This window comes from Falco cherrug, chromosome 10 (assembly GCF_023634085.1).
Source record: "Falco cherrug isolate bFalChe1 chromosome 10, bFalChe1.pri, whole genome shotgun sequence".
NCBI lineage: Eukaryota > Metazoa > Chordata > Aves > Falconiformes > Falconidae > Falco > Falco cherrug.
Window position 1 is genome coordinate 13,916,532 of NC_073706.1, and position 18,019 is coordinate 13,934,550.

The 18,019-nt window shown below is 40.0% G+C and overlaps 2 protein-coding genes and 1 long non-coding RNA gene across 3 annotated transcripts in view; 1 reads left to right on the forward strand and 2 right to left on the reverse strand.

The window, feature by feature from the left end:
• The window catches only part of OGFR (opioid growth factor receptor), a 102,044-nt gene that overhangs the window by 76,142 nt on the left and 7,883 nt on the right, over positions 1-18,019 (forward strand). The gene's annotated exons all lie outside the window — the stretch shown is intronic.
• The window catches only part of DIDO1 (death inducer-obliterator 1), a 55,369-nt gene that overhangs the window by 13,709 nt on the left and 23,641 nt on the right, over positions 1-18,019 (reverse strand). Inside the window, exons 8-14 of the mRNA XM_055722104.1 lie at positions 5,345-5,807; positions 4,276-4,435; positions 3,450-3,566; positions 3,119-3,226; positions 2,522-2,657; positions 1,849-2,392; positions 823-976 (exon numbers count right to left, since the gene is read on the reverse strand). Coding sequence (XP_055578079.1) covers positions 823-976; positions 1,849-2,392; positions 2,522-2,657; positions 3,119-3,226; positions 3,450-3,566; positions 4,276-4,435; positions 5,345-5,807 — 1,682 coding nt within the window. The remainder of the gene's footprint in view (positions 1-822; positions 977-1,848; positions 2,393-2,521; positions 2,658-3,118; positions 3,227-3,449; positions 3,567-4,275; positions 4,436-5,344; positions 5,808-18,019) is intronic.
• LOC129736922 (uncharacterized) lies at positions 8,178-15,099 on the reverse strand. The gene is made up of 2 exons (XR_008734139.1): positions 12,553-15,099; positions 8,178-9,654 (listed from the first exon to the last, which is right to left on the reverse strand). It is a non-coding gene; the product is annotated as an uncharacterized LOC129736922 (long non-coding RNA).

Consider the following 18,019-nt stretch of genomic DNA (forward strand, 5'->3'; position numbering starts at 1 on the left):
CTGACACAGAAAAGGCACTCCTAGACCAGGAGAGCAAACAGATCCGTACGCCCATTACTGCCTTTGTTTTTATAGGGAAGCTGCTATTTGAAACACAGATTTTCCCCACGTTTTCAGTTTCTCAGGAAATACTGCATGCGTGACTATAAGTCACATGAGTTCTAGTGAGCTTCCTGTTGTGGAGGAGAGTGAAATTCATTTTAGCAAAAGCAGTATCAGAGAAAACCACCAACCCTACTAATAAAAGCCCTAAAACACTCATTTGTGTTTGAAACTTCCTAACAGTTACATAAAATGCATTTCAGAGAAAAAAGAAAATCCTACTTTTCTTAGTGCAAACTTTTATACTGTCTCATTATCTGAATGTACACCCTCCCATAATAATAACATCCAACTTTTTTTTTTTTTTAATTAGTTAAAAGAATGCTATTTTTCAAAAATGACCAAAGAAAATTTTGGAATAGATCACATCAGTGACCCATCTAGTTTGAGAAAAGAACATCTATACTTTAAAATACTAGCTCTAAAACTTTTCAAACAATGAGGCTGAAATAAAGCTATTAGTCTATGTCAGATCCTAACGTATGTATAAACATGTTTAAAGACATGAAAATACTTCACAAATTTGTAAGGAATTTTTTAAAGTTTTTTTTTTCTTGAGATACTTTTCCTATTACTAAAAGGATGCTGTTTACCACTGCTACATTTACACATACACATATAAATAGATATATAGATAGATATATAGTGACCCCAGCCTTCCTAGCAACAGGAATTGCAGTATAGATGTATTCCAAACACATAAAACATGTCTGTGCTAACCTCACTAAGATAGTCAAAGCACCCAGAGACAGGATATGCTTTAGTGACAAATTTGGCCACACTTTGCATGTTAATAAATCCTTTCCAAATGGTGTTGAGGCGAGACAGAAAGAGGGAAGTATCGCTGTCTTGAGGCGAGCGTGGCTCTGCAACACTGCAAAACAAAGCCAAAACAGAAAGGTTACAGAATGCAAATGAGAATGGCCCCTTTTCTTTTCTTTCCTTCCCTCCTCAACCGATCAAACACTGTCTTTAAAAAGAATAAGAGAATTTTTACTAAATGCTTTGTTAATATTTTCCATTACCCTGGTGTTAGTGAAAAAAGCAAGGAAGGAGTAAGAGAAAATGAACTGATAGCTGCAGCCAGGCAAAAAGATGCCAGAAGATATGACTCCTATAAAATTAGCTTAGTACTGTGACTGTTGTGATCCTGACTCTTGTAACAAACTAACCTGATTCATGTATTTCTCATTGAGTCAACACTACGCATCTGAAAGAGACTGTGAAGTAAAAGAATTTGCTATGAACAAAAATCTTTTTAACTGCAGTTGTATAAGGGCATACTCTGCAATATTTATTTTTACTGTTGCATACATCCAGAATATGCAGAATATGAAGAAAATCCACTTCCTTTCAAGCTGATCATTGGTTAATTTTAATTCAAAAATTCAGATGTAATCATTTTTTAATACAGGATGAAAAACTGGAAATGCCTTTAAACCATCTCTCACATATGATTGCTTTCTATATATTAACATACACGGCAGACTTCTAAGTCTGCGTAATGCCTTCAAGCTTTATTTATCTGCTGAAACACATTGTAGAATCTTTGCTGTCAACATGCACTTGATGCTCTGAAAACTGTATCAACTAGAGAAGGTAAATTAAAAATCTGAACCAGGCAACCTGAACTTTAAAGTTGAACATGCCTTTTAAAGGGGAGGGGGGCAGGGGAACGGGATATGGGACTTTGAAGACAACCACATTGAAGACCTGGTAGCTTGGCTTACTATTAAGTATACGCACTTGATATTGGGTGAATGATGAACTGCTAAGTATCTTGGATCTGGTGAGGATGACGGTTTTGTTAGTATTGATTTGGGGACAGTCATAACTGGTTTTGAAGTCTGTTTTGTTTCCCCTGCGGAAACTTTGTCAGGCGCAGGGCCAGAACGCAGGGCTGGCATCGCAGTACCGGAGGAGCTGCTCATCGCTGTTCGAGGGTCTCTGCCAGAAACTGTTACGGTTGTGACAACTGCGCCAGCACAAGAGGCAGGAAAAGCAGAAGCCTCTTCAGATACAGAAGAATCTGTGTTGTTATGGCCCTGGGTTGTAGGAACATAAGTTCTTTCTACAGCTGATGGAGAAACCGTTTCTGCTACCGGTCCAGCTTCGATTTCCATTGCATTTTCAGAGACAGCCTCTTTGGCAGGCTCTGCTGTTGGGGTTGGTGCAGAACTTTCATACTTTGGCTGAACTTCTGGTTTGGATTTTGACTCCACCTTTTTAACAGGAGTCGCTGACTTTATCTTCTTAGGTTGTGTTTCATCTTCGGATGCTGAAATCTGACCTATAAATTTATTTCAAAAGCTTTTGATTACTATTTAACAATGAAATAATTTGGAGAAAAACAAATAAACAAACAACACTCTTCACATAACCATTCTTTTACATTGCACGCAATCATCACTGTAGATACCTGTACAGATTTTGCAGTTCAGGTCAAAAAGATGGGCTCGATGTTGACTTGTTGTATCCTTCAACATACTGCTAAAAACATCTAGAGAAGGAGCACTGTTTACATTTGGTGCAGCTCGGGCTGCCTCTTGCTGCTCCTAAAAGTGAACAAACACAACAAATATTCCAGTTGATCATTAATTTAAACCATAAAAAAAACACACTTTGGAAACTATTAATTAACTTCAGTTCTTAAAAAAAAAAAAAGATTAAAGGTTTTGGTTAAAGCATATGACGTCAGACAGTAATATTTGTCCTCATTTCATTCCATGATGTTCTGAAGTAGATAGCTAGTGTTCAGAAATAAAAGATTTCTCTGTAAATTGACATCAGGGGCTGAAAAATACACAGCATTTTAGAAGCGCATGGAAACTATGCCTATCATTTGGCCGGGGCACTTCTTCAAACTAAAAGGAAAAAATGCTCATAGCATACCTGCTAGACAGTAATATCCTTACAGTTCATTGAAACAATCTGCACTGCTGATGAAAATTTGAGGCTTTAGTTACCCTTTTATCTTCCCCAATGTCTTTATGCTGAAGCAACAGCCAATACTTACATCAGAATCAGACACTGGCGGAGAATCTTCCATGTTTACAACTGGCACATGCTCCCGTTTTACAGTCGTTTTCTTGATTTCATGAGATTTGCTTCTTGACTCTATCATCTGAAAGAAACACAACCATTTTGGTAAAACGTCCACATATTTATTTTATAATTTTAATCTGTAGTTTGTTATCATTTGGCTGGTGATAAAGTACATTGAAACTGAACATTACTAGTGTTTCATTAGGAAGAAAATGGTGTATTAACATAATATGGGTGGTAAGGGTTGGCAGACTTGCTCTTAATTTGTATCTAAAGACACAGGGGAAAATTATGTTACTTACTGTTTTAGCTGGTTTCTCCTTCCATACAGACAGTTCTTTAGATAAAAGCTCTTCTGGTTTCATTCTCACCAGTTTTGACAGTGAGATTTCCTCACGAAGGACACGATGAAAAAGTCCCTGAAAGCAGAACAGCTTTTGTTGCCATGTTGAAGAGAACCTACTCGGGTAACTAACAAGATTTTCAGTGCTTAACAGGTAAAACCTGTTCAACTTTCTTAATTCTGTATTAAAAAACCTGGCTCCTTATAAGCAAATTTGGAAAGGTGCAGAAACCAGAAAACAAAGATGAAACAGACACAAAGTATGAATTTTCCTCATTATCGTCAGTAACTGTCAATATTAACTGAACAGGAATGTCAGAAGCTGAAGTGCCTCTCTCCTGTTTCATATCTATTGTAGAAATTTTTTTTAAAAAAAGGACATTTCAAGCATTCTCTAGTGAATACTTTCACCTGTAACAGCAACTGTTTTTTTCTTTTAAAGCACAAATATGATCAAGTACATGGGCAGTATCCAACATGTACTACAGAATGTAGAGGAGGAAAAATTATTAAAGTCTGTATTTTAGTTTTAAGAAAGCCATTCTGTAAATAAGTATTTCACATCAAATGCCCAAACTCAGTAAATACATATGACCAACTAGACTTTGAACTCCTACTTGGATTAAAACAAAATTATTAAGACTTGAATAGCTTTATAGTAATCTTTTATAGTACAATTCATGTCTCTATCTCAAAACTCTTAATGTTGAGGGTAGACTTTGACGTATCATTACAAACCAAAAGTATATTTCAGTCTATATTTACTGTTTAAGGAAATGTCAAACCTGGTTTTTGGGGTCCTTGAGATTGAACATGATGCTACGGTATTTACTCTTGTATCTGTTGTCTGTAACTTGGAACAAGTTAAACATCTCCTTTTCAATATTGAGTGCTACTTTCCCTACTTCACTCTCTGTCATGACCAGATCATCGCTATCATTGACTCTGTTAAAAACAAAAAAGGGTAAGCACATTTGTTAGGCATGCATCTTCAGGTAGCATTCATCAAAACTTAACTTCTCAGAGCTAACCAGGCTCCTCCTTGCTCAGTGAGGGCTCAAGACTCCTTTAAATGACACCTCAAAGGCAAAATCTATCTCAGGACCTTGAACTCGGGCAACCTCTCATTACCGTTCACAGGCTCTGGGAAATCAAGTCAGCCTTTATGACGACTCCTGCTCATGGCAGTGAAGCCAGGCGTTTCCCTGCCGTGAACAACACAGGGAGCCCAAGCGCTGGAGTTTCAGTCCTAGATTCTCCACTGTGAACAGCACTTCCATTTCAGAGGCAACGCCAGAGCGCAGTGGTCTGTCAGTCTTGATGGCTGGCATTAACTTTAATAATCGTTGTGGGAAAATCTGCTTTTTATTTGTTTGGGGTTTTTTTCTCTCTTAAGTGATACAGCTGTCCGCTGAGCAGGGGGGTTTGCTGCTGCTGTTATGCTGGGAGGGGAGGGAATCTCTACTTCAAAAAACCTTTAACCTTTGCTGTGTCTTCCGTACTATGTTCCCTACAACCTCTACATCTCCAGCACTGCCATCACCTGATTTTAAAACTTCAGAGCACCTGCATTATAAAATCTTCTATGCTGTAATTTAATTCTTCAACCGTAATTGCCTCAGTATAATTTGAATAGTGAGGTTTCCTTTTTTTTTAAAGGCTTTTTCACATGCACATTTATTTTACATCAAGATCTTAATTTTTTTTTTTATATAAACCTGAAATGCCAATTATATTTGTAGTATAAAGTCAATCTCTTGACATCCCTTATCAAGACATAAGCAACACTCTGCAGGCTAAACATTCACTTCTAGTTGTAGCTTCCTATATAAAATAAGTGCTTTGAATTCCCACCTCTTCCATAAAATTTCTTTTAGGGATCGTCGAATATTTTGCCGAATCTGAGAGTTGGCTTGTGACTGGGCAGTGCTAGCTGACGCTTTTGCTTGACTGCTTCCAGGTGCAGTAGAAACTGAAGACAGTGAAGGCTTTTTGAGTCCTCCACCCAAACTGGAAGATGCAGCTGGTTTTTTGGAAACTGATGAGCCATGAGAAAGAGATGAATGTTTTGAAGGAACACTGCCTGATGAAGGAGCACTGCCTGATGAAGGCCAAGGTTTCTTGGGAATTACACCTTTGAAACTTCCAGGTTTAAGTGGTTGTTTAGTTAGTGATGTGTTAGAGAATGACGGGGACTTCTTCGAAGGAAGAGTTTTAGCAAGAGAAGATGTCTGTTTCTCCACTATAGATGCAACAGCTTTCTTTGATGCCAGTGCAGACTCTGCTCTATCTTCACTCCTTTTCTCTTCCCTTTGAGCTGTTAAAACAACAACAACAAATATTAAAGGCTTAACTTTATAACTTCCTATTTATGAAGACAAGGTACCAATCTGTAAAGAGAAGTCTGAAAATGACATCTGCAAACAATAACTATCAAGTAGGCAATTTAAGCTATTTACTTTTAATAGCCTTTTAAAAAAATAATTTTAAAAACCACACAGAGGTTGACATAGCTTTTTGAAGAAATATTTCTTTGATCCTTCAGAGAGTACTTTGTCTCAGAGGCAGACTAAAGAGTATAAAAGAGTTCCACTTTGGCTCGAAAGGTTGAAAATCTTATTTACAATCTACGCAAGAAAACTAAGGGGGGGCGGGAAATGTGCGTGTAGTAGAAGGCACCACCTTCAAAGATTCCCAAGTGAAATTTCATTGTTAAGCTTAAAAACACCCCACACTTTCCACACATTAAAAAAGCAAACAAACAAAACCCACAACCCACATTTTACATTTAAACAGAAAAATCCTCATAGCACCTTACAGAACCAGTTTATTAGAGGCTGACCTGATGACAGTCGATGAATTTAAAACCACATTAATATGATCTTAAGTTTAGTATTATTGAAGTTGAATAAACACTTTCACCCAGATTTTTTATTTTAAAGAGCAAAGACAAATTATAGAGCACAGAAGTTGTATAAAAATTTAAATGTATAATCTACTCTGTTGCTAGCATGAATATCATACTGATGATGTCGCCATATACTATTAGCTATTCCTATTCAGTTCCTAGCTAAATTCTAGACTGATATAATAATTAAACATTAATGTTGCTGCTCAGGCTGTGGGTACCTAATTCCTGCCATTCTCAAACTATTCCATTCACAATATTGAGCTTTTTCCACTTAAGGTTTTTCTTCTAATGTTTATAGAATAATTCATACACATCATATACAAAAAGATTTGCAAAGCATCAGTAAAGGCTCCAGTTTTCACACATGCTGAAGTGACACTTGCACAGGATTTTACAAGCAAGCATCTGTTTAAATTGCATTTCATCTGTCCACCTTTGGTACTGATGGAAATTATTCAAGTTAACAAAACAAAAAAATATCAAAACCATGCCATCGCTCCCAGCAAACAAAACATCATTTACAAGATATTAAAGTTCCAGCAGGCTAACACCAGCACATTTACCCTGACAGCTCGAACAATGGAGGGTTCAGAGGGAAACTACCAACAAACAACTCCTGAAATCCAATGTTTCAATTAGAAAAGCCAAGTTCCCCCAAACAAGCCTTTTTTCCCCCCAAATCTAAGTTAATTTTCAATCTGATGTTTTTAGCTAATGAAGGTTTGTACATTAATTAGCCCAGAAGCCTTAGTGGTAAAATGCAGGAGTCTCCTTGGCAAAGATCCAGGAATTGCACTTTCAGTAACTTCACCAAGGACCAAACGGTCCCTTCTTCACCTTATCTGCTCTAACGAGAGCAGAAATTACTAGAAAGTGTCTGAACTGTCCAACCTGTTTCAAAATGGACTCGGAAGGGACAAATCACTCCCGTGAAGTCAGGTTCAAGCTTCCAGAGGAAACATCCCTCAGATGGGGATGATCTAGACAACTTGGGGAACATCATGTGCTACTCCCTCGATCCGGGAGGGAATGGCCTCGCAGCCTCTTTCCGTACCTGCGGCTCAGGTACCCCCCGAACACCAGCACACGCTTCCAGCAGAAAGGCATCCCCAACCCTGGTTCCTTTACACAGGTTCTTGCTGCTGGCAGCTCGACCACGCATACAGAACCGGTGGTTGGGATAACTACGGCACAATGCTGCACTTGAACTGTAAGGCTAAGGACGAGGGTGTGTACTGAACTTCTGCTGGAACACACAAAGAGGCAGCCAGAAGATCCAGAAACACTATTTATCCCAATTCTTTTTCCTAAAAGTATTTCACAAGTAGGTATCTTGAGGAATTTTTCTGAGTGAGATCTATTTGAAGTGTAAAATGAAAAAAGCTGCCATAATACATTATAACATTCCAAAGGATGTGAAGGCTTTGCTATAAAGTAGATTGAAGCTATTACTCTCACACTGTTGCCGTCGTTTCCCTTAGAGACCGGTTTCTGTTACTGTCAGAGGCCGAGCTAGGGAGACCTTCTGTGTGACCCACCACATCTCCCCTTATGTCCCCCCTCTCCCCTACCACCCCAACACCATTCCAGTTGTCATGAGGGCTTTGGCAATCCCAGGAGGGAGGAGGGGGACCAGGAACTGTTGCTGGTGGGGTTTTGTTGGGTCAAATTTGGCACCCAGAACTTAAGTAGTAAAAAGCCAACCTATTTTGGGTTGAACAGAGAGAAGTGAATATCCGAAGCGTGCGCACTGGTAACACCGCAGGAATTGCCCCATTCTCCTTTTCTGGGTTTATTGTATCTTCCGCACACAATTGTACCTTTTCAGGCAGGCAGGACAGAAGCACGTTTCTGTGACTCCTCACGGAAAGGCAGGACAGCACCGCTCAGGTTTCAAAATGATGACAGCAAAATTTCAGTCCTCAGTGCTAACACATTCAGTTTTTTTCAGTTTACAGCAGAAGTACAAAATGCGAAATTCTAAATCTGTATTTAATCCTCTGTATGCTGTCTTTTTAATGATTAGTTCAAATTAGTTAACGAGATCTACATTGATAGAACTAAAAATAGCACAACCAACATGTTTTGTGTCAATCAGGCGTCGTATGTATGAGAAGTATTTCCACACCACAAACCTTTCTATGTTACAAACAGGTGTATCATAGTAAGAATATGTACTTGTAAAATAAATAAAGGGCCTAGTACAAAGGCAGACTGAAGTACCCAGGGCTGAAAGGCAGCAGAATCAGTAATAATCCAAGAAGAAAGATGCAGAAGCATCCTTTATTCTGCAAGTTGACATTATGACTATTTAGAAAGGTTTCTAAAGGCAGGCATGAATTCTGTGCTTCTTTAGCCAAAAGAAAATGTGCTGGGATTTCATAAGCTTCATTAAAGTTTTAACAGTTTCAAACGACAGTACCACTTTATACCAATTCCAACTGTCTACACAGCACTACTTGTTGATTAAAGAAATTGATGGTACAGATTTTGTACGTACTAATTCTGTCACGTGTAGGTCATTTGGTGCTTCAGAACATCTACCAACTACTTTTTCAAATTTATAGCACACATCACTCTAGTTGAAGGACACTGTCAAATCATGAGCACATTTTGACAAAAAATCAAGACTACTTAAATCCTACACATGCAAATAACCTGTGATGGCTGTAGATGAACCTAGCCTAAAAAAACCCGAACCCTCATCCCATTCTGACTGAGAAACCAGAATTTTTGTCCTACCAAGTTTTGGGCTGTAGGGACAAGATTCATGTGCTGGCACATAGTTCAGCTGTACCAACTCACTGTGTCATTACATGGCTCTTGGATCCAACGCACAGCAGCGCCCAGCTGAGGGCAAGGAAGGAGCCAGACCGCCTCTTCGGGTGGCAGCTCGCTCTTCTGCTGACTCAGCCCCACATGTGCACACCCCAAGGCTTACACTGTCTTCTGATAGGTGTGAAACCACAGCAAGTGTATGTTTGGAGGAGTTAACAGAAATCGGTACTCTTTTCAGAGAGCAGGATGCCAGCCTATGTGGAATTTAACTTCTGAACAGATGACACAGTTGCTCAGCAAATTTATGGGGCATCAAATGGAAGAGATATTCTCTCAGACCACGAGTTTCAAATTCCTTGGCCTTCCAGTCCACGAACAACTCGAAGAGAAGACGCAGTCAATGCCTACTATACATACTGGCCACTATTTTCTACTGTGATGTTTCCAGTCCTTTTCATCAGTAGCTCCAGTGTACCTACAATAAATGCTCTTAAATGAATTAAGAATAAAAAGGATAGAGATGACTACTGAACATTAGCCTATCCAGCCTAACAATAAATACCAGGGAGTTTCACCACAGAGGATTAGCGCCAGAGTAAGGCATTTAGCGGCTCTTCTGTTTGGCACTTTTGAACACACGGGTGTACCTCTTTGGCTTAGATGTTAGAAATGCTATGTAAACCAAAATTTCCTATTTTCCCCATTTTGTCCTGTGAGCCACTTATTAGAACAGCAACAGGATCCTTATCGACTGAAGAGAGGCATGGGCTAAAAAGACTGTGAGGTTCCAACAGAGCTAATGAGTCGGCTCCTTTCCAGAGTGAAACCAAATGAATCCTCTCGGACAGAAAAAAACCGCATTCCTTGCAAGGCTTAAGAAATAGCCATTACTATGGTATGTTCCCCACAGACAACTACAATCTCTCCCACTAGATGTCAACAGACACAGCAGCCCTCCCCCAAGGAAATTCCCGGTGAAGTTAAGCCAAACATTACAACACGCAGCTAAGAAGGAAACTTCTGTAAGCAGTGGAGGACACAACTGCCACGTTATCTACTGTGTCACAGATGAGCCTGCTGGAAGCCCCATGGTGACATACACTTCGTTTTTGTACCTCTCAACATTGGTATTTCAGCATTATAAAGTGGTTGTTGCAGCCCAATTTAAGAACGTTTCCCAGAGTATAGTGCCGCTTAATTTTGCGTGAAGGATCTGTGGGATGCACACATATCCCAGGAGCTCACTTACACCAGGAGGTTGTTTTTTACACCACCAGCACAGAAACGATCTGAAGGAAACACCGCTCCTCCTCCGATCTCTGAAAAATATTTCTGTATCGTGTTCCAAGCCTATTCTGGTTCTTCACCCTTTCCCTCTCCACCCAATCCTTCTTTGGAACAGTAGCTTTAGAAAGCCACTTCAAAAATACACCACCACCACCCCTAGTTTCTATTTATATTATCTCATTTGTGGTGGGTTAGTTTGCTGGAGACACCGTCTAGTTTTTCCAATTTTTAACTACCTCAAGAAACATACTGTTACTTTTCTTTGTATAGTTTTTAAATTATTCAAACTACAGTTCTTTAAAAGAACTTTACATTTCTTGCTCTGGTTGATGCTAAGAAGTTTTAAATGATGCGTAAACTGTAGGCAGTTATGCTTGAAGAATCTGTTTCACAAGAAGTCTGTAAGCCTCGGAATTTTCTTGTAAAAATCTTAAGCATCACAGCTACTACTGCACAACACTAAAAAGCCTTTTGTGAAAAATGCCTTGCAGCCATACAAGCTGATCGTTACAGTACTAATTATGGGAAGTTTCCTTACAGAATTAAAAATTTGGCATAAGGCTGTTCACACACCAGAACTATTGCCTCTGGTGTCTAATATTATCTCGACATTTCCCTGTGTTCCCCTCCATCTACGCTAATCTACCTTTCCCCCCCCCAGGATAAAATTCCTCAAGACTGTGCGTGGGGAACACAGGCTGATGGCTGCGTCGTCTTGTCCGGCGTGCACAGAACTTTGCACAGACCTTTGCACAGCAGGAGCACTGGCCGAAGGGAGCAGGGCGTCAGCAACCCAACACTTCAGAAGACACTGCCTTGCACATCGCCAGCCTTCACAAGCCCACAGCACCCAGGCTGCTGAAGCATGTGTGGGATCTACTGCTATTTTCATGCTCCTCGGTCATTAAAATAAGGAGGGGGGGGGGGGGGGACACGACAAAACAAAAAAAACCCAACCCCACCACAACTAACTTTCAGACTTGCACACAGCATGTACGTTTGTGTGGCAGCAACAGTAAGACAGCTGGTAGTTAACATTTTCTGTTAAAAAAAAAATTATCTGTACAATTCCACAATATGAATGATAAAAGCTATAAAACAAGAGTACAGTTACTTCTGATCCACCTTTTAAAGTGGCTTGTTCATTACACTTAAGAAGGATTTTTAGGTGCTTAAAAAAACCAAACAATTTTTCAAATTAAAGGGGAGAAAATTTACACCAGTGCAGCTTTGGAGCAGTTAAAAAGCAAAAATGCCTGTTAGAAGGTATTCTCCCATGGATTGTGTAAAGACTGGCCAGAGCTGAGTAATTTGTGTTTTGAGAAGAGCTTATCTCTAAAGATAGGCAACAGCACTGGCCTTTACAATAGCTTAAACATCTGACAGGAATGCAGGTGTGAAAACCCCAGCCAGAAGCAATAATCTGGTTAGGAATTCGCATAAAACCCCAGCCAGCATTTCGAGTGTCACTCAAACTGGCCTGTGAAATTGCAGTGATGTTTCTGTACGGTCCCGCAGCTCCTTCTTGCTCAGATGCAGGTAGCTGCACTACCCCTGTCCCTACGCGGTTGTTCCAGCGTGTGCAGCTGTCCAGCCCGACCACCACGAGGCCAGGGCAGCCCGTTTTGGCACGTATCACAGTAGGACAGGACAGGCTCTTGACTCAGAGAAGATGAAGTATCTCCCCCCCTTTTGCTAATATCTCCATATTGAAGAACTGCATTTTTCCCTTTATAAAACTGTTGAAACAGAGGATGAGCAGGATTTCTCAAATTTAAAACTGGTGTTGTTCCAACAGCTTCTTCCCTTTGCCACTCAGCCTCACTGTCCTAAATGGACTTGTCTGGTGCAGCTGCGGGATGACCCCCTTCTGCATGACTTGTGATAGAAATAATCTTCACAGAGCAGCATTTAAACTAACCCTTCCACCCTAATGCAGTGGCAGATACTGAACTTTCGTCCACGGGTTCTTCCGAAGTGAAACCTTTCGATGCATTACCTAACTGGAACACCTGAACAGAACACACGGGTGAGCTGGTGCTTTAGATGTCAGTTATAAAGCACTCTACAACGGGACGTTACTTACCAGTCGGGAGGCCTTCCTCAAGAGCAGCCTTGGCAGCCCGCTGCTGGGATGCATGCCTGACCATCTGAGAGCATCAGGACCTCGCGGAGGAGCCAGTCCCGTTCGGTGCCCCTGAAGCCCCCTCTGGTGGCACTCAGCGCTCAGTGCCCAAGGCTGGCAAGGTGAGGCGAGGTGTGCTTTGTAACCGCTTCGCCTCCGGGGCCGTTCCTTTCCTGAAACCTGCTTTTGCTAGATTTTTTGGCATTTCCCTCAAAGATAGCTTAGCATTAGTTCTGAATAAGTCAAAAGTGTTGAACTATTCTTACATAGCTTTCAGTGTTAGTTTTCACTGATAACTGCCTACGGAACGACATGTCTGCTCCCAAGACCAAAGCAACTTTATTTTCAGACACTAGTGTGGCAGAGGTGTGTCTCCTGCCGTTTTTCTTCAAAAGCCTCGATCAGTTCTAAACTGCACTGCAATGAGAAGCTCTTAATTAAGCCACCTGTGTGCCAAGCCTTTACACAGACACACAAAGAAAGTAAACCTGTCCTTAAATCAGTTTAGGAAACTCCGAGACAAGGGCCTTTTCTGTAGTGGTGGTTTGTTCCCATCCAAGCCAACCCCGTAGCTATGCTCACGCAAATCCGTATCTTACACACACAAAGCTTTGTTTTCATCTACATGAAATTATAGTGATTTATCTGGTCTACGTTAGACGACTGCATCTTCAGAACTACACCACTCCTGAATGACAGAGAGGCACTATCTGCTGCACAAAAAAGGGCTCCTGATTTTCCAGAGCATTCACGGATTGGTACCATCGCTCCTTGCAGGGATAGGCCATCTTCAGGTTCCAAGTTCAGTACAGATCAGACACAGCGAGTCAGCAGCAGCAACACTTGACTCCAAAGTGCAAGCGATCACCTCGAAAAAACCCTTTTATTTGGGGACTAGCAGAGAAAGATCTTTTTCACTGGCTACACCGTCAAGTGAGCTAGTTCAAAGAACTACAGTAATATTAGTAAAAGAAAGCAAAACAGCAATAGAGGGTGGTGAGTTTTTTTAATCAAACTTTCATCACTTTCAGCGTTGATGACAAGAGATAAACCACCCTAATATTCATAGTGTGTCCATAAGTTGTACCAGTTTCCTGCCCCCCCAAATCTTCCCCTCAGCAATGGTTCCTTAAACTGAAGCCAAGCACCCATTACGGCAAGAGTGCTGGCTTTCTGTTGTCCAAGCGCCTTGAGGGTTCTAGGTGCTTGAAAGGCAAAATAGGAAACATGCCAGCAGCAGGGACCAGCCTTCCTAACTTAAGAGACATGGCAAAAATCTTCATGTGGCTGAGAGCCACAGGAGAGATGTAACATACCTTGTAGAGCAGAGAAGGGGAGCTCCAGTAGTTCACAGGCAGGAGGTGATAACTGCTCCCCAAGGATCCCACTGCTGCTTTTAATGGCTGGGTCCCAGAGGATGTTGGCTTCAGCAGCCACTACTGGTCTGCCTCGCTCCACAGCCAGGGTTCAGATCCTGTGCCAGCCCCTGTGCCAGCACAGCCCCTGCCATCCTCATGATGCAAGTTCAGCACCAGAACTGTGTTACACCAGCCGCTCCTGTACTACAACCTTTCCAAACCCAGAAGATTCCACCATGAATTTCTCAGTTCTGGCAGACTCATCCTAAGTATTCTGATCATTATTTGGTCTGTCAGCAGCCTTTCTTTCTGAAAATTCCTCTAGTTACAAAGGGTTACGGCTAGACCTACATACACAGCAGCCACGTGTCCCATATGGCCAGTAACATAAAATAATTCCTTTTATTCCCCTGGTGCTACTCAATATTTACTACCTCTTAGTATGACTCTATGTTGCAGAATTAGCATTAAGCAAAGACACCTTAACTTGCAAGGAGTTAATTCAGATGCCAGAAGTAGTTTAGCTACAATAGTACAGAACTTTGGCACAGGCTACTTTTTCCTGTGGGGAAGCACTCACACCAAATCAAAGCCATCAATTTTAACTACAGTCAGTCCTTGCAGACAACATACGACTTTAGAACAGCTCCTCAATTTAAGTAAAATATTTTTTGATAGTTAAGCTAAACCAACAGCAGTATATCCACATACACTGCACTACACTGGTACAATCTTGCCCAAAGAGAAGCATTAAACTGGTACCAATTTGTGTGCAGACAAGGCTTTACTTTTTTTTTCCTGCAACGGTACTTAGAGCTTCTTACATCACTTTTACCTCCTGAGTCATAAAACTCCTCTGTCTTTGAGTGTACTACGTTTTCCCCCTGCTCTCTTTATAGTGGTGTATTTTCTCTTTCCTGCCTTCATACTGTTACTATGGAAAGAAAAATGACACAAGAAAAAAAACATAAATTATGTATGCTATAATCCTAGCATTTTGGTATGCCTATCACGTTTTCTGATTATGAGCTCCCAGTATCACTGTATTCCCTTTACAAAGTCTCCATATTTATTTAGAGGTGTACAGGAACAACGCAGTCCAAGTGCCCTTTGTACCTGAGATCTTTAACTGTATAAGCAAACACCATTCACTCCAAAGTTCAGCTGCAGAAGAAACGAAGAAAGCTGAAAAGGGCTAATACAAGGAAATTGCATCACCAGAGCCAGGGCTCCTCAAACCTGGTCTCCCGCTTCCAGGAGGTGGCAGCCTTGTCCTCCTGTAATTCATTAACGACTTTATGAGAGACTATTACCAAATACGGTATTACAATAGATGTGCTATTTATCTGTCTGCAGTTAATTAAACGAAAGATTAGCAACTTAGTGTGACAGAGAAGTGCTTTTTACTCAGGAAGTTCCACCATAAGAACAATAATAAGAAACACATTTAATGTTTATTTTTTTAATCTAATAAACCCTTCACTCTCCTGTGCACTTAGTTACTTTTATCAATAAATGCAGTTAAAGCTACTTAAAACATCTTAGCACGTGAGTAACTTATCTTTTTAGGCTTAAAAGAAATACATGAACAGATAAGTCAGCTGAATTTCAAAACAAAGATCTGAGGCACTGGTAAGTACTTAGCACACTTATGACTGAGCAGTTTAAAGTTTGGGGTTCTACAAATGCCTATTTTTCTTCCCCTCCTTTTGGATTAATTTTCTATTTTAAAAGTGCCAGTACATTTTCTGCTGATTTCTATTTGGCAATTAACAACAAATATATAGAAAAAAACCTCTTCCAAGTGCTGCCCTATCAAACAGAAAACCTGAGTTCAGGGTGCTTCAGACAAACACTGATACTGCTGATAAACATCTGCATCAGCAAACGTCATGTTTGAAGTGTTCCTTTACCCCCTTCTTACAGGGCAGTGCTGAATATAAGGAGACAAATGCAATACATGGTATTAATTAATGTAAAACTAAGTAGAAAAGCTCTCAGCAGAGTCAAATAAGCAGTGGACGCAAACTGCTTTTGTGGCTCCTTTTGGAAAAAAACATGTTTACATTATGTTGTTTAAAGTTTGTCCTTCTCCAGTATAACTAAAAATAATGCTTCCCATTACTAAATGTATGGTAGTCTGCTCACAGAACTGAAACATTTCAGAAATCGTTTTGGGTGGTGCTTCCCCCACAAACCTTAAGATCATCTTACTAAATAAACGAGAGTCTGTTTTGCTTTTGTTATTAGTTTTACACCTCCTTTGATATGACCTAAATATCGATAATTAACACTAGCTCACCTGATAAATTCAGGATTTCTATCACAACTTGAATCTCTAAACAACAATGTTGCTAAATCTCAACAGTCCATACACTTGCACCAATTTGGAAGCTAGGATGACTTTTCATATTCAATGTAAAAGCTGAACACTGCTTATGAAATTATTACCTATTTTCCTAACGAAATTAAAAGCAACACTTCTGAAAGGGAATATGACGCATATCTATTTCCTCGTACATGTGCAGTTCAAATACTGCCTGCAACTTTAAAAGTACTTGTACTTCACATTCACTTAAAGCAAGTTCAAGGTATTTCCCACTCTAGTTATTAAACTAATAAATAATATTATTTTCACTGGGAACATCAAGATGTTAGATGGTGTTATTAACCAGGCACCAGATTTTGGTGTACAGTCACTTCCAAGTACACCACTAACTCATCCAAAAAAAAAGCTACAGAAAAATTGGGACTGGAGAGACCAAAACTAATGGGAAAACAGGAAAAGAAATCACTGCTCTCTGTTTAACTACATACTACTAGCCCCAAATACCCTTTTAAAAAAAAACCTAGCAGAACATGTTGGGAGGAGAAAAGAGGGCTTGGTGGCAGGGTTTAGATGCAAATATACTATATGCCTCTATCACTCAGTACATCTGTAAAAGCGGCTTGATTTTCTTCTTGCTACTACTTGATAAAACTACTGTCATATGTAATGACAACAAAATTCTGTATCTGACAAGTAGAGAGTCAAAACGCATAAAGTAAATCCACATCTGAAATATGGTGGTAAACTGACTGATGGAAGAAGTATTACAGAGAGTAATTCTGCTAATCACATTAAGTTTCCTTAATTCCTAATGAGCGTCCTCGGGCACTGAAGTCAAATACGAAGTTTTGCAGAACACAGCTTGAAGCTCTGGGAGAATACAGGCTGTATTTTGAAATACTGTATAGGGAAGAATCCCACCTTTAGCCTCCTCTAGGTGACCTTAAGAGTCCCAATGTTAGACACCTGGATGTCTAAACTAATCAGCTTAAACTTCTTTCATAATCATTGTTCAGAAATACACATTTCTAAACAGTGAGTCACTTTGTTCTAGAGACTAGCGTCTAAAACACGTTGTATGTTTTGTCCACTGAAGGTGTTTTCTTGACAAGACTAGCTCAGACTTCAAGAGTTCTAGCTTTTAGATTAGGCTGAAGTGAGATGACTCGTGAATTTCCATAATGCTGTCACTTCTGTTTTGAACAGCGTATAAAAAGATTTGTTAAATCAATAAAAACTTGTAGAATACTTTTAGAAGATGATGCAACAGCAGCTTCTCAGGAAGATTACAGATCAAACCATCCATCAAAAAAGCAGGACAAACTTTTTCACAAATACACAATTTACCTGGGCATTTAGTAACAGCAGAGTCCCCACATACTAGTACAACTTACCTGAGTAACAGCAATCTGAAGTTCTTCCTTGCATTTGATATGAGACTTCTTCATCACATGAACTAGGCTGTTTTCTATACGTTACTGAAGTCTGGTATATACACATAATTTTAAACCAATGTAACAGTTTAGCTGCTACAGGAATTCAATTTTCTACTGAACTGGTTAAATCTGTATAACCTACAGTGTGGTAAAACTTAAAAAGCAACCACTCTCAAAAAACCCTAAACTTGCTGCCTCAAAACCTGCATTCCTGTCTCCTAGAAAAAAAACCTATAGCAATAAGGACATTTTAAGTGATATGGTTATATGGACACTCGCAATTATATTGAGACACAAAGTGTCAT